Below are 23629 nucleotides of genomic sequence, written 5' to 3'. Positions count from 1 at the left end.
ATACAAAATATTAAGATGAACTTGTAATTAACCATTGGACTGATGAAACTATCATAAAAATAGGTACCATCAGAATAGAGGCCCTATGCGTAAAAGTTTCGATGCGCGCGCACGACTTGTTCGATCTATATTTACAAAATCGGATACACTTCCGAAAACCCTACTTTATATTTATTTATTTATTCATTAGCATTAAACTTAATCAGTCAGCACATATTACAGACATAATACATGCATTCATACATTGACCCTTTAAGAGTGTAGCAAAGTCAGAATCATTTTAATACTTAGTTAACATTTAACATTAACAATGCTTAACATAATTATATTTTTAAAAAGCGATTAAAGTTACCTGACATCGAAACTAAATTAATAATATGGACGAGTTAATGTGGAGAGAAGCTCGAAATCGACTCTTGTACCACCTGGCGGGATAGATTTGTATTTTATAAACTCTCTGGTCCACTGACGTACTAGTATTATATTATCTGTGACTGAAGTAATTATAGATGACCCACGCTGAACTGTCCCGCCAAACTCAATGACAGGGGGGCGCTACCATCGTTCAACTTTATGGTTTCCAACATGGCAAAAATCGGAACCAGCGATTCGGTATTGACGGTGGCGCCCCGCTGTCAATGTCATCGATAGGACAGTTCAGTATTTTGGAACTTATAATATGGACTTGGCAATAGACTTGGCGTAATGGCTCAAATATAGATGAAAACAACTGTCCCACCAAACTCATTGACAAGGTGACGCCACCATCGTTCAACTAGCTATATAGTTTGATATAATAGTTTCCAACATTGCAAAAATCAGAACCAGCGATCTGGTATTGATGGTGGCGCCCTGCTGTCAATGTCATAGATAGGACAGTTCAGTATATTGGGATTGGTTTAGATTCTCTAAAGGTGTATATGTCACCGTAAGATTATAAACATCGTTTGATTACAATCTATCTCGTGAGATTGTAAACTGTCGAAAAATTGTAAACCGTAACATATGATTGCAATTTAACGCATTATTTTTCGCTTTATTGTAATCTATCGATGGGAAGCGGTCAAATTGTGATCTCAGGAGCTGATTGGTTGAACGTTATGTGCCCCCCGCCGCCCCGGCACTCGCCATATTTGTTTGTTATTTGGTTTGTTGTTAAATGTAAACTATGTGTTTTTGTGATTATAAATTAATTTCGTGTTAAAAATAACATATCTATGTATAGAATTAGTTATGTAAAATTATTGTGGACGTAAAAAAATCTGTGATAAACCAACGAATTAGTGCTAGTTTCCGAACATAACGTAAATTACATAAATTTTTCGTGTTTTAATATTTGTATGCGTGTGAACTTAAGTGATCTCATTGAATACTATTTGCCATGTCGGATATTGAGCCTAGTCAACAAAATGCCTCTGAAAAAACAGGTATTGTTAATCCGAACGAATTTACCATAGAGTTACAAAAATATTACAGTGGGCATAATGAAAATAGTAAAAAATTAGAATGGACAAAATTAAATCAAAGAATACAAAGTATAATAAAATTGTTAGATGAGTACAGCATAATTAAATCTCAAGGTTAGAGGACAAAATGATTGATTTTTTATAAGTTTTTTTTTATAATTTCCCAATTTCAGTTCGAGTTTGAGGACAAAATAACCGTTTTTGTGTTTAATTTTATTTTTTGTTACACGACAAAATATTTTTTATAAAAGTGTTTTTTTGATATTTCCAATTTTATTTTATGTTTAAAGACAAAATAATTGTTACCTACTAAATAATAAACAAATACTTGAAGAATTTTTGAAGTGTATTTATTTTATTTAACTATCATCTCTATTTCATTTCTAACTCTGTGGGGACAAAGAACGGCTGGTCGTGATTGGTCGCTCTTACAATAAGACCGACCAATCAGGAAGAGCTTTCGGACAGTTGACAATTTGACGCGGGACAGATTGTAATTTTACAGTTTCACTTCGATAGATTACAATATAGCGAAAAATAATGCGTTAAATTGCAATCATATGTTACGGTTCACAATTTTTCGACAGTTTACAATCTCACGAGATAGATTGTAATCGAACGATGTTTGCAATCTTACGGTGACATATACAGTAATAAAACCTTAGAATATCCCTTACTTCGGTGTGCGGGCTAGCCGTAGAGGCTAGCGCTTCGATTTGGACAATTTGCCGCATATAGATGACCCACGCTGAACTGTCCCACCAAACTCAATGACAGGGGGGCGCTACCATCGTTCAACTATATGGTTTTCAACATGGCAAAAATCGGAACTAGCGATCCGGTATTGACGGTGGCGCCCCACTGTCAATGTCATGCATAGGACAGTTCAGTATTTTGGATCTGTACTAGGATAATTATGCGGCAAATTGTCAATAGTCATTGGCCGCATATAATGTACTTGCTGCGCTAAGACTTGCGCCAAGTAGCGCGGAGTTCGCCAAGTCGCACGCGATATGACATCATCACAGATATGGATTCTGTGGACATCATCACTGACAACGTTGCAATTGCAAACTAGAAATGGCAAAAATAAAGGGGTTAAAGTATGAAATTGCTTATTTTTTTCTTTAATGTTTATTATAATTTCTTCATTAACTTTGTCCATTCTTCAAACATTAGTCAGCCGTTTGGTGTAGTGGTTCAGAACGGACTACTGTGCCGAGAGGTCCCGGATTCAATGGGGATGTTGCCTGGGTCAAAAAGCAAGAGTTTTAATTAGTCCGTCAGTTAACTTATCAGAAAATACTCTACACGTATTTTTCACTTTTTCAAACTAATGAAAATTTAAAGAGATAAAGCGCCCCAAAGTTCATAAGAAGAGGCCCGTGACGTCAACGCTTGCTTAAAAATGCCGCACGTTGTGACGTCGTGCGCAACTTCAACGCACCATAACTATGTAATTATTTGTTAGATTGACAAATAAAAATATATGTGTCCAATATTTTTTGATATTAAACATTACGGACTAAAAAAAATTTTTTAGGCAACTAGCCTATTCCCGGTTGGGCAGAAATTGAAATAATGAATTTTTAATTTCTGTGATTGTGATTAAAATTGATCACTTGATATAGATGACCCACGCTGAACTGTCCCACCAAACTCAATGACAGGGGGGCGCTACCATCGTTCAACTATATGGTTTTCAACATGGCAAAAATCGGAACTAGCGATCCGGTATTGACGGTGGCGCCCCACTGTCAATGTCATGCATAGGACAGTTCAGTATTTTGGATCTGTGAAACTGGCTGTATGTCTAAAACCACATAAAGCCATAATTTAAAATAAAAAAAAAAGTAAAATCATGAAACTGTCAGTCAGTGTCAATATTTGTAAAATTGAAAGTGCCGTAGGTAGCGGGGGCGCTAGTATCTATGCACAATTTGCCAATCTTCATACTTTCTACATTAGTTCCATGAAAATTCGGCATTCATTCCTTTTTCAGATCCAGGACGTCCTGCATTGCATTGCAGCTGTTGTACGGGCTGTGACTAAAAAAACCATAAATGTCAAAAATGGGTAAATAATTGGCAAGACGAGAAACTCGATAAAATTGGAAAAACAGCTAGAAACATTGATTTACTTCTTAATTGAGTATGGTTGCATAACATGCCCGTAAAAACCGGCTGTTTCTGTTTATCTTCTCCGTAAACATGAGTTATTCCAATATAAACATAATTGTTAATTCGTGTCTAAAATTAGATCCTGGGCTCCGGCAAAAATTATTAGGTAACTGGAATAAAGACTTTTTAGCTAGCTGCCCACCGACTTACGGGCGCTCATTTCATTCATGTAAACAATTAAGACAAGCTCAAAAAGATGCAGTTACGGTGCTACCATCGCCTCAAGAAGTAAGTCCATTTTAAGTACCTATCAAACTTGACCTTAAACCTTAAAAAACAAACTAGCTGGTCCTAGTTTTATCACACAATTGCCAATCACTGCTACTCGACTTTTAAACCTGTTTGTGTTTGAAATTTATAAATGATCAATGTTCTACATTTGCATTGAAGATAAGTGTCCAAAAGAGGACCTATTTTAATTATTGACTGTCTTTTTTATGTATTGTTATATTTTTGTAGGTTACAGTAATTTTACGGAAGAATGAATTTAACAAGGAATTTACATCTGGTGCAGTTAAGTCCTATGATTCCAACCAGCTGGCATCAAACGATCCCATTGAAGATACAAGAAGTGAAGCTCAGTGCAAGATGACATCAGGTAATTTCAATAGTTTGTTGTTATTTTGAATTACATGATGCTGATGACCCATATCCAACTAACCGTGCCATTTCAGAGGCAATGTAACATAATTCAGGATTTGGATATATAACTATCCTGTTGAGGAATAAGACCTTACTTCATTCATAGGATCATCCCATTGAGGAAGATACCTAGTGGTGATTTTTTTCCGTTCATCATCAACACATCTGCTTTTATACTTCTGACTGATATCTACATAGGTAAATGCTAAGAAATATATCACAGCTCGTATGTAAGGGTGATGGTTACTATTAACATAAACCAGATTCAAAAGTTAATTGATGTACCTACTTAATAAAAAATGATGCTAAGGCGAATTCTTAAACAGTGCTATCATTGTGTATACTTTAATATTACTTATCATTTGTGGATATTCCTCTTTTTTTATGTTTTTGTGAATGAAATCTAAGGCCTGGATTTCACCAACGCCTAGCGATGCAGAGAAATGTTTTGAATAACCAAACAGATATATTATTGGAGAATGGAGTTCTGATTGTTTATCCAATACTTTTTTCTGCTCCGCATTGGTAGAAACCGGGACTAAAAGTTGGTAGAAAACGGTAGTAAAAGTTTATATTTTATAAACTTTTACAAAGCTGTGACATTGGCACAACAATGGCTCTTAAGCAAGTTAATTTTATCACTTTGTTACTTTGGAGATAAATAGCAATGTTGGAAGTTATTCAGTTGCAGTTATTAATCTCTTTATGATATTTGAAGTATAAATAATGTCTCTATATTTAAGCGAGTTCTTATAATGCCCACATCTCCATCATAACCCTATTCAGGTCTTGTACTACTATTGTGTAAATAAAATTTGTGACTGTTACAAAATATTTCAGGTCTCTTAATGGGAATTTTTGACGGCCATGGTGGACCAGCTTGTGCTCAGGTGATCTCGAAGAGGCTGTTAAACTATGTGGCTGCTGCACTACTTCCTTTAAATGATCTAAAGAAATATATTAGGACTGAACCAAAAGAAAATTTGCTGGACACTTATAATGATAGGGTACTTATATTTATATCTTTTAATAATTACATAATAATATTACAATATTAAGGTAAACAGTATTGTTGATAATAATCAATTTTCATTGTTTTTTCTAGGTGGAAATTGTAGAAGATTTGAAAATAATGTATGAGAACAGTTTCAAAGAATATTTACAAGAATTATCAAATTTACCTAGAGAGGGTGCAGACATACGTACGTCATTGGAGCAAAGTATTATGAAATTAGATAGTGATATATCAAAAGAAGTAATTGAACCCTTCAAAAAATCAGGCACCATTAACCCCAAGACACTATCAGTGGCGCTGTCTGGAGCAGTTGCATGTCTTTCTCATATTGACGGACCTCATTTGCATGTAGCTAATGTTGGTGACTGCAATGCTGTGCTAGGAACCTTGACAGAAGATAACGAATGGATTGCAAAAAAAATCACTAAAGAGCACAATTCTGAAAACTTTGACGAACTGAAAAGAATATGGAATGAGCACCCAGACAGTGAAAGAAAGACTGTGATAAGAAGAGACCGTTTGCTCGGGGAGTTGGCCCCACTGCGCAGTTTAGGCGATTATCGTTACAAGTGGTCTCTGGAGACTTTGAACAACGTGGCTGTCCCACTGGTCGGCCAAAGAGCCGTACCTCCCAACTATCACACACCGCCTTATTTAACTGCACTGCCAGATATTTATTACCATCGACTCACATCGAAAGATAAGTTTATGATCATTGCCTCAGATGGGCTGTGGGATATGATGACACCCTTGCAAGCGGTGAAGTTGGTGGGTGAGCATATGAAGGGCAAAGTGTTTTTCAATCCGCTCAAATTGCCGAGAAAGAATATACAGTTGGGGGACATCAACGATTTGTTGTTACACAGAAGGGAGAGTTTGAAGAGTAAGCCGAAGGATAGGAATGCAGCGACGCACTTGATTCGGCACGCGATCGGCGGGACTGAGTATGGCGTGGACCACTCGCGCTTGGCGCACTTACTTAGCTTGGCGCCCGACGTCAGCCGTATGTTCCGCGACGACATCACGGTCACTGTCGTTTTCTTCGACTCAGAATATCTCAGGCAATGTCCCACCTAAATGTATCAATATCCGTCTATCATACAAAGCAACGACTTGGGTGCATCACTGTTTACAATCGAAATTGGACAGTGACGTTTTAATTTTAAGAACACCATCACAAGATTGTCTGAATCGTGTTTATGTGTGTGTGGATTGTTACAGTCCATTATATCCATGAAAAGGCGTAGATTTTCAGAGATTCTTCCAATATATGCTTCCATAAATATTATCTTGATGTTTATATTTCCACTGAATGAATAAGAAACTGGAAAGATATGAAATGAGAAAATATTACTCACTTGCTTGGAAAGGTGCTAATCTTCGTACATATAGACTTATTATTAAGTGCACTCCTTATGCATCAACCAACCACTGCATATAAGCTAAGTAAGTTTCACAGCCCTTTTTTTATTGGATTCCCGTGAGTTCAAGAGTTATTTTTACTATCCTAGGACCCAGGTGTTATAGCAAAAGAAATTCTTTTTGCATGGCTTAGCGTTCCATTTGTTTGCTCTGTGAATCAACATAATGAAAAAAATACTGCAAGTGGCTATAAACTGAAATGTAAAAACATTAGTTTTTTAAACTACTGGCCTTTATTTTAGTTGTGTTATGTAGTTTATTTCGTGTTATTTATTATTTAATACACACGAACAATGATATGATCTGCTTAAAGATATTGTCAGCCGTTTTATACTATTATTTTGAATATGTTTTTTTTAAGTAATCTTATTTAGCGGCATTATTTTCTATATTATTGGGGCCGTAGCTGAGCTATGCGAAAGAAATGTGAAATATGATATTTTCGCTTATTTCAATGACACCCGCAAAAAAGAACATATTATTATTAGGTATTTAATTTGAAATCATAATTTGGCGAAACTAAAGTCACATTTTTATATGTTGTTTCTAGGTGTTTTTTTAATTCGCGTGGTTCTAAGTTCGCTATTTCGGGCATTCTGTAAAGATTAATTATTTAAAAGAATAGCTTTATTTCAGTGTTTTGCAACTTAGAAAAAAAATTATTTGGCTATTAATAGAGAAACCAACACATGAAAACGCCGACTTCATAAAAACTGTGTCATAATGAGGATCATTTCGATTTTTAGCTGTGAATGCAGATTTATAGGTCTAAGAAATCCTTAATATACAGTCCAAAAATTTTTGTTCTACGACAAAAATTGACGAAGTTATGGCAAAATTACTAAAAAAGTTCACTGACCGCCCGGCGCGGGATCGATGACGTCACTATATCCGATCCGAACGCTGCCGGCGTACTGCGTGGATAGAAAATATTTTTTTCTAGCCAAACTATCAGTTTTAGAGAAAAACTTGTTATGACATTTATTCATCAGAATAAAGTAAGCTATCGATAGATAGCTTAAATAGAAATTGTGAAAAATATCGCAAAAAATCCATACGCTCATACGATTCAGTGGAACGCGGAGACGCGATTAGGGTCTCCGCGGTGGTATATTTGGCGATTTATTCAAATAAAGTGTTCATAAGTGTTGTTAGAGTCATATCTTCGTCCAAGTAAAATATAAAAATGTATAAATATTAATTTATTTACTTCTAACAATAAGTATAGCTGAGGCAGATACACTCTGCCTAGGCTACAAGACATTGCTATGAAGATCATTTCGATGTACACGCAATACCTACCTGTTATTTAGTTTTTCTGAGTTAAACCTACGTACCTACCTATCTATTCGCCGTTTTTTTTCTAAAACTGATAGTTTAGCCGGAAAAAAATATTTTCCATCCCATTAGTACGCCGGCTGCGCTCGATTCGGATATAATGACGTCACGCGGCCTTGCGTACGTTGACTTTTAGCGGCAAAAACGGCCTATGTTTATTACTTAATATCTTCGTAAGTAATGGTCCGATTTGGATAATTCAAAAAGATATATCTTTCTTATGTCTTAAAGATTAACGTAGATACTAGTTTTATTGAATTTTCTACAACAGTACTGATCTTCATGGACTGGTGGTGTCAACACGTCTATAGCAACTCTGAAAAGCGACGTCAAGTGTTATTAGAATGTATAAATTGATATAAATGATGATAATTTTAACATTGTTGTGATCTTAACAATATACAATATAAAATAATAATGTCATGGTTAGCAATAACATAAATACATTTATAATAATAATAATTTATTATACTTTTATTATCTATGATTATTAGATTGTAATCGTGTGTAAGTAGTTGACGCTGTTTGTAATATAAAATACATCACGCTTTCATATATCTTTGTTTTTTACTTATTAGTCGTTACCTCTACAGTGTGAGTCTTGATAAAGTGCACATAAAAGAAAATAGATAAATTATAGACCTATTTTTACGGTAGGAAAAAAAATTATTTTTCTTTCAGTTACTTACCTACATTCTAAAGAAAACGTCATTTTTAGTTATTTGATAAATTTCTCCAAATAATGCCCTTATTACCACCAATATGGTATTATTTTCTATTATATTATTATCTTTGAAAAACCAAAAATCTCATGTCTCTATCCCTAATTCGCTATCACAAAGTTAGCTTTGATCGTTTGAACAAAGGCTTGCCACCACATTATTCTCCGTAGAGATAATTTTAATTAAAATGCTTAATTTACTTCGAAATCTTTTTTTTTTATCTAACTTGTTCTTATCAAAATTACAAAGGTAGAGCCACTTTCAGCTTCGTTGTTAACGAAGCGTTGAAAGGCGCGCCCGGATCGACTTAGTTCAAAGTGTTCAAACGCTCATTGCAATCGTTGTGATAGCACAGAATAATAATAAGTACTACGTACAGAAGTTTTACTTCGCGAAGGTATTTAAAAAAATGTATGCTCAATGTCATTAACAATATGGTGTAATTTAGCCTGTCTCAAGAGTCAAGCACCATTTTGTTGACAAACGTCAGTGATCGGCACTGCGCCGAAGCTATAGATGAACCACGCTGAACTGTCCCACCAAACTCAATGACAGGGGGGCGCTACCATCGTTCAACTATATGGTTTCCAACATGGCTAAAATCTGAACCAGCGATCCGGTATTGACGGTGGCGCCCCACTGTCAATGTCATCGACAGGACAGTCCAGTATTTTGGAACTATATAGGGCTGACTTCGGTAAAATGATGTGACGTGAGGTGCCAAACTGCGGAAAATGGCGGAGGAAATACATGATTTAGCATGAATTATCAAGAATAATATTAACTACTTATTTACATCTCAGTGTCTTTAGGCAACTTAAAAAAGTACATTCTGTGTTTTTATTATTATTTAGGCAGTTAAATACTGCACAGTATTTAGTACACCATTTTCTTTATTTTCTTCCATCATACACAAGAATACGCGTGCGTGAGTCAATGGTTCGCTCGTATGTGAGGCCTTGTCGAATAGTATCCTGTAGGTGGGCCATCGTGCGTGTTTTGTTTTCGATGTAAACTCGCGGAGATGAACAGGCCTGGTGATAGGGACAGAGACATGAGATTTTTGGTTTTACCAGTAAGGTAGTACAATGGAGATTAACACGAACAGATAAAAACCACCTGTGACAGGGGCATTATTTGGAGAAATTTATCAAATAAACAAAAATTAAAAAACAGATTTTTCTAAAAAAAAAAGAAAAAAAAATTTTTATTATTCATTGTTGCCGTTTTCTGGATATTAATATAGCCTGTTATTTAGCATTTTTATCTGCGGTTTTTATTTTGACAAATTTTTGACGTTTGTCAAAGTTAAAGTAAGATGGTGCAATCCAGCCTTTAATTTAGCCCGTTTTCCACCAAAGCGGAGAAGAGAGATGCGTATAAATAACCAATCAGATAGCGTTATTTTCACATCACCTATTTGCTCACAGATGTAGGTAAACATAAAAATGGTTTAAAATGAAACACGCATTTTAGTTTCAACTTCGTTTATTATTAATCATCCTTTATTATTAAAAGTGAATATTCATAATATCTAATAAAGTAGGCGAATAACGTTATTATTTACATCAAAAGACAAATAGACAAGGATTTAAAAATAATTAGATGGTAGAGTGGTGGCGAACATACGGATTAAGTTTATTGTTTGTTTTTATACCGACATTAGATTTACTTTGATTTCAATTTGGACCAGGAGAAATGACAGGTTTAATTGCGACTGACATAGAATAAATACTGCTGGCCCCCTAGACAAAACGCACTTTTTGATCGAATCGAAAATCGAATCCGTCAAAACTCCATACAAAAAAGGGACTTTTCGACCACTTTTCGACTGGTTTGCGATTATAATTTGCACTTTGTCTAGACCCACTGGACCATATCTTGTGTATTATGTGAGGTAGATATAGAAGACTAACCATTACTTTTTTTAAATTGTTTGGTTGGACCAGTTTTATTTTAACGAAAGATATAGCCAAACCCAAATGGTGTGGTTTATTAATTTTGTTCGATAAATATCTTTACGTGTTTTATTTGTTCTGTTTACTAATTGTTCGCCACCCTAATATAATTAAGCAGAAGTTAAGCAAAATAATATTAAAACCTAGGTCAGTAGAAACTTATGAAATGAAGAGGAAAATTACATAAAAAGACTGAAATGCATGATAGGATAAAATAATAACAAGTCCAACTATCTGGCCGCACACGCTTTTAGATTATTACTTATACGCGACTTCTTTAATTAGAGATACATGTATCACAATGTACTTTACATTTTATGTTATGTAGGTAGATACAAAAACTCACGCGATCAAAACTTTAACGTGTGCGCTCAGTTACAGAATATAATTAGGTAGGTAAGCGCGGTATCATTATTATATGTAAGAACTTCTATTTAATTATGCAATATGTTTGTGAATATTTAAACATCAAGATAGTAAACAATGCCATTGAAGACTGTCAATCAGAAGAGATACACCAACGTATTATTATGTACCTACGCAGTTCTATTTACGTATTGGTACACATTAATAAAATACATTTATCCGCTACTATACTTGCATAGTGGTATGATTACACAATTATTTTTATGGTGATACGGTACTGATACACATTTTAAATACACTTAGGATTAAGTAAATAAACAACTCAGGTTAAACAAAAAAACCTTGCGAAGCAGCTTTAAATATTTTCTAAAAAGCAATGTTTACATTTCAACCATATTATGATGAACGTGAACTCATTCAAACGCTGTAGGCGAAGGGTTAGCTACTTAAATCTAGACAAATGCACAGCCCGCGACAATTTCCCTACTCTATTTCGTTTGAAAAACGCATCTTAACCTCTACAAACAATGTCGAGAGACACAAATTGACTTGCGATCCAAACTACCAATACTTGCCTACGTCCTCGAACCCGCGCAAACGTCCAACGCTGTCGCAACATTGCCGAAACATTCGGTTCATAAATAGCGAATAGTTCACAGTATAGAAATACGTTATAAGTATCATAAGAAAGTTTAGTTTTAAGCAAAGGATAACAATTGTATAAAGCTGTAGTTATATTTCTTATATCATTAGTAGATATCTTAATTTTAAGACTAATACATTACGTTGAGTCGCTAACGGAAATATCCAAAAGTCCTCCAAAATATATGTTTTCAGAATTCGCCGAAGGATGGAGAGAGAGAAAGAGATGTAGAACCTACAAGTAAGTATTCAAAGAGTAATTTGTACACTAAATTTGGCAAAGACGCTATTAAAGAATAGTGCTCTCCGTAAGTGCTGACCGCGCGCGGCAGCGGCGGGGGTGGCTGTCGAAACGTGAAGTCGTGCTATAGAAAGATACCGTACACAATCTACGTCTCACACTACGATTCTAATACAAGGATAAATTTGTCATGAACAAAGTACAATATGTAATTAAAGATATTTATTTGTCACATTGTTATCTTAAAACTTGACGAGAGAGCTCAGGGAGCGCACAGCGCTCGCCTCAGCGCGGGTCTCGCCATGGCATTTACATTTTCTTACATTACGAGTTGAATCGCACACTTTTGTGATACGACAACATCATTTAGTTATACCACTAACGAATTGCTTTTCAATCACTACTTTATTATCAAAATAAAATCATATATGTATATTTGCATCAACGTCTCTTTCTTAATTTAGTAATTAAATTACAATTTCATAAGTTCCAAAAAATTTTACGTTTCACGATGTAGCGTCTAAAAATGTAAAACGTTTGTTACTTATTTATTTCGATTAAAAGGATTTAATTGTGGCTATGCCACTTAGCACACAATTATTAGAACATTTTTCAACAACTCTGGGGGCTGTAAAAACCCAAAAAACTGTAAGAATGCCAAAAATTCAATATTGTCTTAATGCAAATTTAACTTTAATGGGGCGCAACTCTTAAAAACCTAACAATCTTTCAACAATAACAGTAAATTTATAATAACGATTTTTATCTGAATCTTAGGTGTTGAGTGTGAGTCATTGAAACTAATGAGTTGTGTGACTAGTGAAGGATGAGCTAATTTGCATCTACTAATAGTCTTAATGAAGAGAAATGATAATGATCTTGTAACATACTAGGGTCAAGATATTGAATAATGTTGTGTTCTCATGTGAGTACATTATTATTACATAATTATACGAGTATAAGTAAGTATAGATAAGTTGGAAAATTTAGTGTGAGGTGTTCCTACACCCCATCAAATATTTTAGGATGAAAATCTACTATGACATGAAAGTATAAAAGATTTGTCGCAGTGCACTTGACGAAGTTTGTACAAACTGGCCAACGGGCCAGGAGTCATCTCTCGCACGGATTTGGATTTGCATTCAACTGTTTAGATCCAAAATTAAAATTTGCATTTCCAAGAAGGCGTAAAAACACTATAGACACCTAGTGCACGCCCACTCGTCGCAGGCGGTACTTTGGATTTACGTCAACCTAGACTTTAAGTTTTCCTTACTATAATGTTGCTAATTTACGCCGTACCTACTTCAACGCCCTCTTACGATTACATACTTATTTCTTTCATACACAAAAAGCCGGTAGCGATAGCAGTGTTCAAAACTTGAAAAGGAGCAAGATATAAAATTTGCCAACACGAAATAAACGGCGAGGGTGGGATACGCTATTTAGTTCCGCCGTCAGCCATACACTCAACCTATCATACGATTATATTAAATTATAAATTATATTTACAATAAACCTCCACGAATGTAGACAAAATTCAGGGTTGACAGTTCTTGACCGATTAACGTTAAATAAGTATGATTACATCGCATGCGATTCGAGGCTCGGCTCCGATGAAATAGGGTCTGATTTCCAAATAATGCTTATTCAGGACGCGTGAGCATTTTTCATTGCGATAAAATCGTCGATTCGGAAGTTAAGCGACATTAGCCGAGTGTTTTGTCAATTTCAAACCCCTTCTAGTTCGTGCGGAACGGAGTCGACAGATCAGGCATTTTCGTGGATTCATAAATGTGAATTATTTTCATCGCATTGTCGATAAGTCAGTAGGTATATACGCAGATAGATAGTTCGTGGAATAGGAGCAGAGATGAGGCAGTAACACAGTTGGCACTCTGCCCAATCGGCACCAGCACAATTTATTACCGTAGCCTTGTCTCGCTAGATCAATAGACTAATCTCGCGCATTTGCGCGTATTTACGCTGAATTTTGTTACACGCTACACGATTCTTTTACGTTCTTTTCCGCGGGCAGTCGCATAGAAGCTAAACAAAATTAAATGTGTTGCATAAACCACCGTAGCAGTCGGTGTTCATCAAATTACTTGTGAAAACACTGAAATGGTAAACATTTATTAAGCACATCTTATTGTAACACTTATATACGCATATTTTGAAATATTTGGAAAATAATAAAAGCCTCGCTCAATGCCCACTGTTCATATTGGCAAATATAGCTTAAATTTAAAATATCAGCTACACGCCGCGTATTATAAAAATAAGTAAGTATCACATAATACCTACGAGTATAATTGTCTTGTTTATTCGTAGGACCTTCCTACACAATTGAAACTCTTTGTTTTATTTTTTTCCGCGGAAAACATAATACAGAGTAACAGTTAACAAAAGGAATGTAATATTTAATGTTGTCCTGAAGTTGCTAAATCAATTGAATAAGATTAGAATGCTTAATTGATTGTACCGGACACGCGGCGTGGTTGCATCGGTGGTTGCCTAAGTAAAAGTGAATTCCGGCGAGAGGATGACCGTCGATTAATCGCCCCCAAGCGACAGTGCCTGCACAATGCGTGGGTCCGCTTTGCTGCCCTCACGGAACTCCTCCAGGGTCAGGCGGTCGTCGTGGTTCTTGTCCATCTGGTCAAAGATCTTGTCGACGCGCTTCTGCGGTGTGTTCTCGTCTTCTGGCTGAGGCGTCTGGCCCTGTAAACCAGAAGGGTTTTGGTTATTACGGTTTTGTTTGCTACGAGCTTTGGTTACGGGCTTTGTTTGCTACGAGTTTTGGTTACTACGAGTTTTAGTTGCTCTGAGTTTTGGTTACTACGGTTTGGTTGCTACAAGTTTGGTTGCTACGACTACGAGTTTTAGTTGCTATGAGTTTTGGTTACTACGGTTTGGTTGCTACGAGTTTGGGTTGCTACAAGTTTGGTTGCTACGAGTTTTGATTAATACAGGTTTTGTTTGCTACAGGTTTTGGTTGCCACGGGTTTTGGTTGCTACCGATTTGGTAATTACGATTTAGGTTGCTGCGAATTTTGATTTCTGAGGGTTTTGGTAACGGGCTTTGGTTGCTACGAGTTTGGTTGCTACGAGTTTTGATTATACTCGGAGCAAAGACTCGTAGCAGGCGGTGTCATAATAAAACGTGCATCACATTTTCTCTCGCATTCAACTGGTTATGGGTAACGTCACATAGAGGCAGGCATACCGTTGTTTATAATACGTAATAATTAATAAAATATTGGCGAGGGTGTATCTGTGTTTAAAAAATTACTTATGACCCCCGCCTGCCATGAGTTTTTGCGTCGAGTATAATACAGGTTTTGTTTGCTACGGGTTTTGATTGCCACGGGCCGTCATAAAACGTGATAAAACAACTAAAAATGTATATTGAAAAATAAAGTAAAACTGAAACAAAAGTTTAAGTTCCGGATGAACTCCAAGTTTGATTAGATTTTTTGCCCATTAAGTTAGTAGCTTAGTTAAGTTAAAATAAAGAACGAGGAACTCGTTTCCTGGCTCTAATGGTACTGGGATGGCAGTTTAATTTGGGGTAGGCAGAGGCAATTATCTGCAGCAAGCAGTAAATACAAAGTTAAAACTAATTATTTTATCGTGAGGGTCGTAGTAATAGCAGGAAACGTAATTTTGAACATTTAGAATTAGTTTCAATTAAAAAAAATCTTATTGTAAGTTGCTTAGTTTCATAAGCAATACTTATTAACTTTTATTGCGCCCGTATTTACAAACGAAGCTTGCTTTAGTGAAGCAGCAAATCGAACGCACAGCGTTGAATAGAGCTCTGTGATTGGTTCGTGTGTCACCCTGTGCGTCCACGCACACTGTGAGACCTTTTAGTAAGTAATGTTTGTGAATATGGGCGTTGGTGACAAGCGACTCTCCTTGGCTTCACACGGGTACATTAGAAGTAATAATAATCCCAACTATAATATTATAAATGCGTAAGTAACTCTGTCTGTCTGTCTGTCTGTCTGTCTGTCTGTTACGCTTTCCCGATTAAACCTCGAAACCGATTTTGATGAAATTTGGCATAGAGATAGTTTGAGTCCCGGGAATGAACATAGGATAGTTTTTATCCCGGTTTTTGAAACAGGGACGCGCGCGATAAAGTTTTTCTGTGACAGACAAATTTCCACGCGGGCGAAGCCGCGGGCGGAAAGCTAGTAAATAATAAATAATAAATATCTTTGGACAATTTCACACAGCGCCATCTAGCCCCAAAGTAAGCAATTAATATGCTTGTGTTATGGGTGCTAGCTTAACGGATATACTACTTATATACTTTTTTTTTAATACATACATATTATACATAGTAACACCCAGACCCGTCACAGAAATTAAAATTCATCATTTCAATTTCTGCCCGGCCGGGAATCGAACCCGGGACCTCTCGGCATAGTAGTCCGTTCATAACCACTACACCAAATGGCCGACGTATTTACAATGTAGTATTTACAATATTATTATATTTAAACCTTCCTCTTGAACTACTTATTAATGGTATAGACGGCACTCTGTAACTCTTTTAATAGTCAATATTTATTTCATACTATTGGTAGAGTTTATCTTTGTTCTATACAATGTAGAGACTCAAAATAAATTTGAAGACAAAATGGTACATGTTAGAAACTGATTTCTTAATTGGTGCCACGGGAAATCTCCAGCTTTCAATGGAAATTAACTGTAAATTGGTACATCATAACCTTGTCCATAATGGGGATGTTGCCTGGGTCAAAAAGCAAGAGTTTTAATTAGTCCGTCAGTTAACTTATGAAAAAATACTCTACACGTATTTTTCACTTTTTCAAACTAATGAAAATTTAAAGAGATAAAGCGCCCCAAAGTTCATAAGAAGAGGCCCGTGACGTCAACGCTTGCTTAAAAATGCCGCACGTTGTGACGTCGTGCGCAACTTCAACGCACCATAACTATGTAATTATTTGTTAGATTGACAAATAAAAATATAGGTAGGTATGTGTCCAATATTTTTTGATAACATTACGGACTAAAAAAATTTTTTTAGGATTAAAATAAAATTTTTTAGAATAAAAACTGACTTTGAATAGAAAGAGGTAACAGTGTTTATTATTACTATAATTACACTATTATTCCCAACAGCCAATTTCCAAGGAACAGGCACAGGAGGAAATAAGGCTAACTTAATATATTAAAGATGAAATCAAGACCGCGTCGTCAGGGAAACTAGGCAATAACAGCATATGGATAGATGGTTAGATAATAGGTATAATGAAGTAGAACAGACTGAAATAGATACCTAGTCGTATATGATAGAACACGAGGAAATTAGTTTTTAGTGTGCAAAGATAGCGCACGTTATATTCTTCTTATTTATTCGACTTAAAAAAAGGAGAAGTTTCTCAATTCGACTGTATGTTTTTTTTTATAAACAAGTGGGAGAGAGCAATTCTCCCTGGGTTGTCTGGAAGAGATCGCTTCCTTGCGATAGTTTATTTTGTCAGTTTGTGTGGTGTGCAATAAAGATTATAATTTTATTATAAGTTAGAAAATTACTTCCTTCTCTTGGGAAAAGTTGTCATATTTTAGTTGATCACCCACAATTGGGTCACCCTGTTTAAATATCATCATTTCAGCCCTAGGACGTCCACTGCTGAGGATAGGCCTCGCCCAATGATTTCCATAATGACTGGTTTTAGCAGCCTACATCCAGCGCCTTCCTGCAACCTTTAGCGCTCCTGCACACGACGCCGCCACCGCTCCGCCGCCGCGCCGTCGCCGCACCCCTACACTGTTCATACGCACGGAGTAAAGCCTGCTGCCGCGCCGCCACCGCGCCATCAAAGCATAATTTCGCCAGCGGCGAGAAGCATAGTAGAAAATAATACATACCACCATCTGGTAGATCGCGTCGACTATGTTGTACATTTCTTCCCGCGTGATGTAGCCGTCGTTGTCCACGTCGTAGAGACGGAAGGCCCCTGGAAATGGAATTGAATATATGTAAAAATGGTATAAAAACTGATATAAAAGGTTTCCTGAAAGGGTTTGACATTTGAGTTATGGGAACCACAGTTAGTACTTAGAACTTACTTTCATGTTTTATTGCTATGTTTCGAGAGAAACGAGTATAATATGTTAAATTGTTATACATTACAGTCACATATTGAAAATGTGTTAGAGAAAAAGGTTTTCAGGGACTATTCAAGTTTTTACTTATTTGTTTAGAGTTTGCCCGGTTCCTGAATTGAGCTTAGGATTGTTTAAAATCAAAACATGGGTAAAACGCAGATTTTTGTGGGAAGTCACTGAGTACCAAAAACTTTATCCCAATCCCAACTAATATTATAAATGCGAAAGTAACTCTGTCTGTCTGTCTGTCTGTCTGTCTGTCTGTCTGTCTGTCTGTCTGTCTGTCTGTTACGCTTTCCCGCTTAAACCTCGCAACCGATTTTGATGAAATTTGGCATAGAGATAGTTTGAGTCCCGGGAAAGAACATAGGATAGTTTTTATCCCGGTTTTTGAAACAGGGACGCGCGCGATAAAGTTTTTCTGTGACAGACAAAATTCCACGTGGGCGAAGCCGCGGGCGGAAAGCTAGTAATTTATAAATAGCAGACTTACAATGTAACTTTTCGTCGAGATTCCCTCTTGACGTCACCGAGAGCGCTCGTATAAACTCCTCAAACTCGATGGAACCATCCTGGAAATGACAGGGAAGTAATTACTTACAGGAAATTATTTTTATTGATTTCAACAACCTTTTATATTTTACGAGACTCCTCAAGCACAAAACGCAAGAATAGACAGGTTCAAATATTGAATTATTTCTATGAAATTTTAAACCTATTTTACATTAATTACTAATATTTATAATTAGAATTAATAGTAAAGTTGCTTCAAAATACGGGCCGGTAATAGGTAGTTTCTTTACTTCCATGGGGTAGGTATAGGGTGACGTAGCTTTGGGTACACAAGTACATTATTTGACTAAATGATTTGTGTAAGAACAACAATTTATGTGATGTTGCGGCGTGGTTACTACGTCTATCAAACGTTGTATTTGACAGGTTTTCGTCGGAGCGGCACCAGTTGCCGTCTACCGAGATATTCAAAGTTACAACTTTAAAGGTTCGGCCTAACCAACGCGTACAGCCTGCGTGTGCGATAGCGATGGCGATCAGATGTCGTGCATGAATATTTTTGTAGAGATGAGGGTCCTGACATTGGTCGCGATTTATGCACTCGCCATCGTTGGTTTGGCCGAAGCTTAATTTGACCCTATGAATACTAATTTAAAAATATTCATTCAACTCTTTGAGGCAAAGACCTAGATGATGTAACATTATTTAATTTATTCAATAGGCCATAAAATGCAAATGCCTAGGGCGTGTCGCCGCTGACTCCCAATTTATAGCACAGCGAAACATCTGGATCGACGATATCGCCTCATGAATATGGAATGTTGCACTCAACGGTTACCTAATGCAATTATACGTTGAAGTTGACCTATTCATTAGTACGACCAGCCGAATCATAATTCACCACTGATTTGAAAATCAATTTGTGTCGGAAGATCGCGGTAGGCTTGCTGTTTGGAGTCCGCTTTCCCTTTGCAAAGATCAGATACGAGTTTAAATAAAAATATTTACCGACATTTTCGGTATTCAAACCAAGACTGCAACGAGTAACTCCTGGATCTACTTCTTGAACGTCGATAAAACCAACAAGTGAGAGTTGTGTTATACCGTTGAAAGTTAAGCTGTCTTTGCACTCGACATTAAACTGAACTTCAATAGGAGTTCAAACTTCAGGATGGACCTGCCACTAGCTGTGGCATAGGAAGCGGAGACAGACATAAAGTTTCTGCCAAACAATGTGTGAGTTTTTAATACGCTTTAACAGTTGGGAGTAGAAACTTTATTTACGTTACTATTGGTTTTAATTTCTATGAATAAATACGAGTATGTGCAGTGACGTGGGTATTCGGAGTGGCAAAGTTTTAAAAATTCTTCACGATACGTTTGGTTGGTATATGTACTTACGTATTTAAGACAGGACCATCATTAAGGGCCTTCATAAGATCTTTAAAATTAATAATTTATTACCAACTAAAATGAGGAACACTATAAACGCCCGTATTCACAAACTATGCTTAAGTGAAGAGCAACTGAACGCACAGCGTTGAATACAGCTCTTTGATTGGTTTGTGTGTCACCCTGTGCGTCCGCGTGTACTGAGAGACCTCATAGTAATTTTTGTGAATACCGGCGTAAGTAGTTCAAACTTGTCCTTAGCGACAGAATAACTTTTACTTAAAAATACTTGTTTGTATCTCTGAACTCACTGAAAAATCATCAATTTGAACTTGAATTTACGTGTTAGTAGATTTACCTACGATTAAAGTAATCTATAGTGTAGCGAATCCCGAGGGAAAGTAGATACTTTTTTAAAAAGACAAAAATGACTTCGCACTGATTTTAATAAGAAAACAAATTACAATCAAAAATAATTAACACAAAAAATGCAAAATCCGAGAGTTCCGATCGCAGCGACGGCTGAAGGCAAAGTGAGCCCGAGAATATTTTTTTTTTGAAGGGACGCGCGCTGGTAGCTTGAGGAGCTTTTCCAGCTTCACCGGGCAGAGTGGCGAGTACAGAAGGTACTCTAGCCGTTTGGCGATCGTCGGTCCGCTACGCGAAGCCCAGGCTCGTCCGCGTCGGTCGCAGACCGACGTTCGCGATCGGGCCGTATCGAGCGCATAAGGCGCCCGATCAGTGGCGAACCCAACTAGAGGGTTGCCCACCGCGGTGTTGGACCAAAGTCCAGCCTACGGCGGGCTCACTCTAGTGGGCCCGATCGAGGGGACTACGGACGCGGCCTGAGGGCGCCACGGTAGGCTCGGACCTCGGCTCAGGCCGTGTCCGAGGGACGGATAGGGGGAGCCCGAGTCTCACTGCGCGCTGGCTTATACAGTGTGAGTCACGTTAAAGTGTACATATGAAAATAGATGAAACTAGACCTATTTTTATCGACAAAAAAGAGGTCAAAAATTTTTTGAGATTTTTTTTAATTTTTTATAGAATTTTTTTTCTTCCAATTACTTAATGTAAAGAAAACGTAATAACTTTTAAACTAAGAGGTATATCCTGATAAAATAAAAACAGTAATAATGCTAAATAACAGGCGATACTAAAAAAATACATAAAATACACAAAAAATGCCAACAAAGAATAAAAAATGATACTTTTTGAAAAAAATCTGCTTTTAAATTCGCGTTTTTTTGGTTATTTGATAAATTTCTCCAAAAAATGCCCCTATAACAGGTGGTTTTTATTACTTTGTATTATTCTCTATCGTATTATCTTTGTAAAACCAAAAATCGCATGTCTCTATCTCTATCACAACCTTTGCTATGATCGTTTGAACAAAGGCCTGCCACAACATTATTTTCCGCTACAGGTAGAGACAATTTTAATTTTAACTAAAATGCTTATTTTACTTCGAAATCTTTTGTTTTTATTTGAAATCTAACTTGTTTTTATCAAAATTACAAATCTAGAGCCATTTTCAGTTTCGTTGTTAACGAAGCGTTGAATGGCGCGCCCGGAGAGGCTTAGTTCAAACGATCATTGCAAACGTTGTGATAGGGATAGAGACATGCGATTTTTGGTTTTACGAAGGTAATACGATAGAGAATAATACAAAGTAATATAAACCACCGGTTATAGGGGCATTTTTTGGAGAAATTTATCAAATAACCAAAAAAACACGAATTTAAAAGCAGATTTTTTTCAAAAAATATCATTTTTTATTATTTGTTGGCCTTTTTTGTGTATTTTATGTATTTTTTTAGTATCGCCTGTTATTTAGCATTATTACTGTTTTTATTTTATCAGGATATACCGCTTAGTTTAAAAGTTATTACGTTTTCTTTACAATAAGTAATTGGAAGAAAAAAAATTATATTAAAAAATTAAAAAAAAATCGCAAAAATTTTTTGACCTCTTTTTTGTCGATAAAAATAGGTCTAGTTTCATCTATTTTCATATGTACACTTTAACGTGACTCACACTGTATAGGGACGGTCGCCACAAATCTTCACATCTCCTACAATAGCATAATTGTGTATTTTTCAGCAAAATGACCAGCCTCCTAGTTAAGTGGCAAAACGTGACAGTTGTAAGGTCGAAAGATGTTCTAAAGGCCTGATTTTTGATTCGATCAAAAGTGTCACTTGTCTAGACCGAACGAGTGTGGACATGTTCGCTTGTTCATTGATAGGGTGCCTAATGGAACAATTACGTGGTCTGTCTCTGGGGCCGGGGACCGGGGTAAACTAGTTAACGTTTCCGATGACATGTTCGCACGGCATGTCACTTCCGGTTCCGGCCCGTTTTAGGCCACGTTCCCAAAGACAATTGAATAGCAAAGCGTTCATTATAGTGATTGAAACATAATAACCGAGGCTTTCTCCATTTATGTATGTTTTTAACATTAATATAATTACACTTACTTGGATGCCAATGTTTTTACTATCAAAGGTTTTAAGAATTTTATTTTTTTCTCTTATATCCGTGGTCCCAGCGGCAATCTGTAGGGAACTACAATAATCCACTCCTGAGTCCATTTGCACTGTTCTTTGTCATGAGCAAGGTGGAGTCCAGTGACTCAGTTGCCCTCAGTGGTCATGGTTTCTCAACTGTCCTGGAATCTACTAAGGAGACCCCTGACACTAGCTCTTTGCAGTCTGCTGAATAGGAAGCCTTCCATGATCATGAGTTGTTGTACAGATGAGTTTGGATGATTTGAAAGTCTATCCTTGTAGCGGAGTGTGTGGCTCTTTATTTCCTCTCTGACTGTGGGCAATGGCAAGTCCTGATAGATGAGCTTGTTGCTATATACCATGACCATGGGATTTGGTAAATCAAACGTATGGCTTTTGCCTGGAAGCGCTCGATTATGTCGAGATTGGAGTTGGCAGCTGAAGATTTTTAGAATTAATACAGCTTTTAAGAATGAAGACAATAAAGTATTTTTTTTCCAATCTAGGTAATATTGATAACATAAATATATGTAAGGTTACCTGGATACTTACATGTAGTTAAGATATTTTTTAAGCTTAAACCACTGAACTAACTTTGACGAGTTTGTTGGGGAAGGACGCTTTTGGTGCATAAATAAACTTGACTTGGGAGTGATTTAATTTCTCAAGACGGGATATAAAACTTATCTTAATTATATTTTCGGTAAAAAATAAAAATTGACGCTAGAAAACATAAAGTGAATAAAATGACAAACAACTCAAGCATCCCCGAGTAAAAGCTTCATGCCGTAGAAGCTCGCTCTATACACCATTAAATTAAATTAAGTCTTCAAAAAAGAGCTTATGTTGTTTAAATGCTTGGTAATAATTATTAACTAAAACTTTTTTATTATTTAAAGTTGGTAATGGACATGGCGCACAATTTTTGTTGAAGATGCAAAAAAAAACTACAAAAAATTTGAATGAATACTGTATTTTTACTTTTTTGATATCTTTAAAAATGACTGANAACGAGACTGTGCCCGAAACTAGGCAGAGCCTGACTTTTATATCATTCGTAAAGCGAACGAGG

At 36.4% G+C, this 23629-nt stretch overlaps 2 protein-coding genes across 2 annotated transcripts; one reads left to right on the top strand and one right to left on the bottom strand.

Moving 5' to 3' along the window:
* Window positions 1–3428: 3428 nt before the first annotated feature.
* Window positions 3429–7236, top strand: LOC114360998 (pyruvate dehydrogenase [acetyl-transferring]-phosphatase 1-like protein, mitochondrial). Its single transcript, XM_028315898.1, has 4 exons — window positions 3429–3874; window positions 4106–4244; window positions 5129–5295; window positions 5394–7236. The coding sequence occupies exons 1-4, from the start codon at window positions 3677–3679 to the stop codon at window positions 6378–6380; spliced, it is 1491 nt and encodes a 496-aa protein (XP_028171699.1). The 5' UTR covers window positions 3429–3676; the 3' UTR covers window positions 6381–7236.
* A 3497-nt stretch (window positions 7237–10733) lies between these two features.
* On the bottom strand, window positions 10734–22919 carry LOC114361000 (frequenin-1-like). Its single transcript, XM_028315901.1, has 4 exons — window positions 22746–22919; window positions 18636–18714; window positions 17903–17991; window positions 10734–14716 (listed from the first exon to the last, which is right to left on the bottom strand). Exons 1-4 carry the CDS (start codon window positions 22917–22919, stop codon window positions 14549–14551), a joined length of 510 nt encoding a protein of 169 aa, XP_028171702.1. The 3' UTR covers window positions 10734–14548.
* Between the last annotated feature and the right edge of the window lie 710 nt (window positions 22920–23629).

This window comes from Ostrinia furnacalis, unplaced genomic scaffold (assembly GCF_004193835.3).
Source record: "Ostrinia furnacalis isolate ACB-3 unplaced genomic scaffold, ASM419383v2 OfSCF5357, whole genome shotgun sequence".
Lineage (NCBI taxonomy): Eukaryota > Metazoa > Arthropoda > Insecta > Lepidoptera > Crambidae > Ostrinia > Ostrinia furnacalis.
The sequence above is the reverse complement of the archived record's forward strand: the minus strand, read 5'-3'. Positions and strand labels throughout refer to the sequence as shown.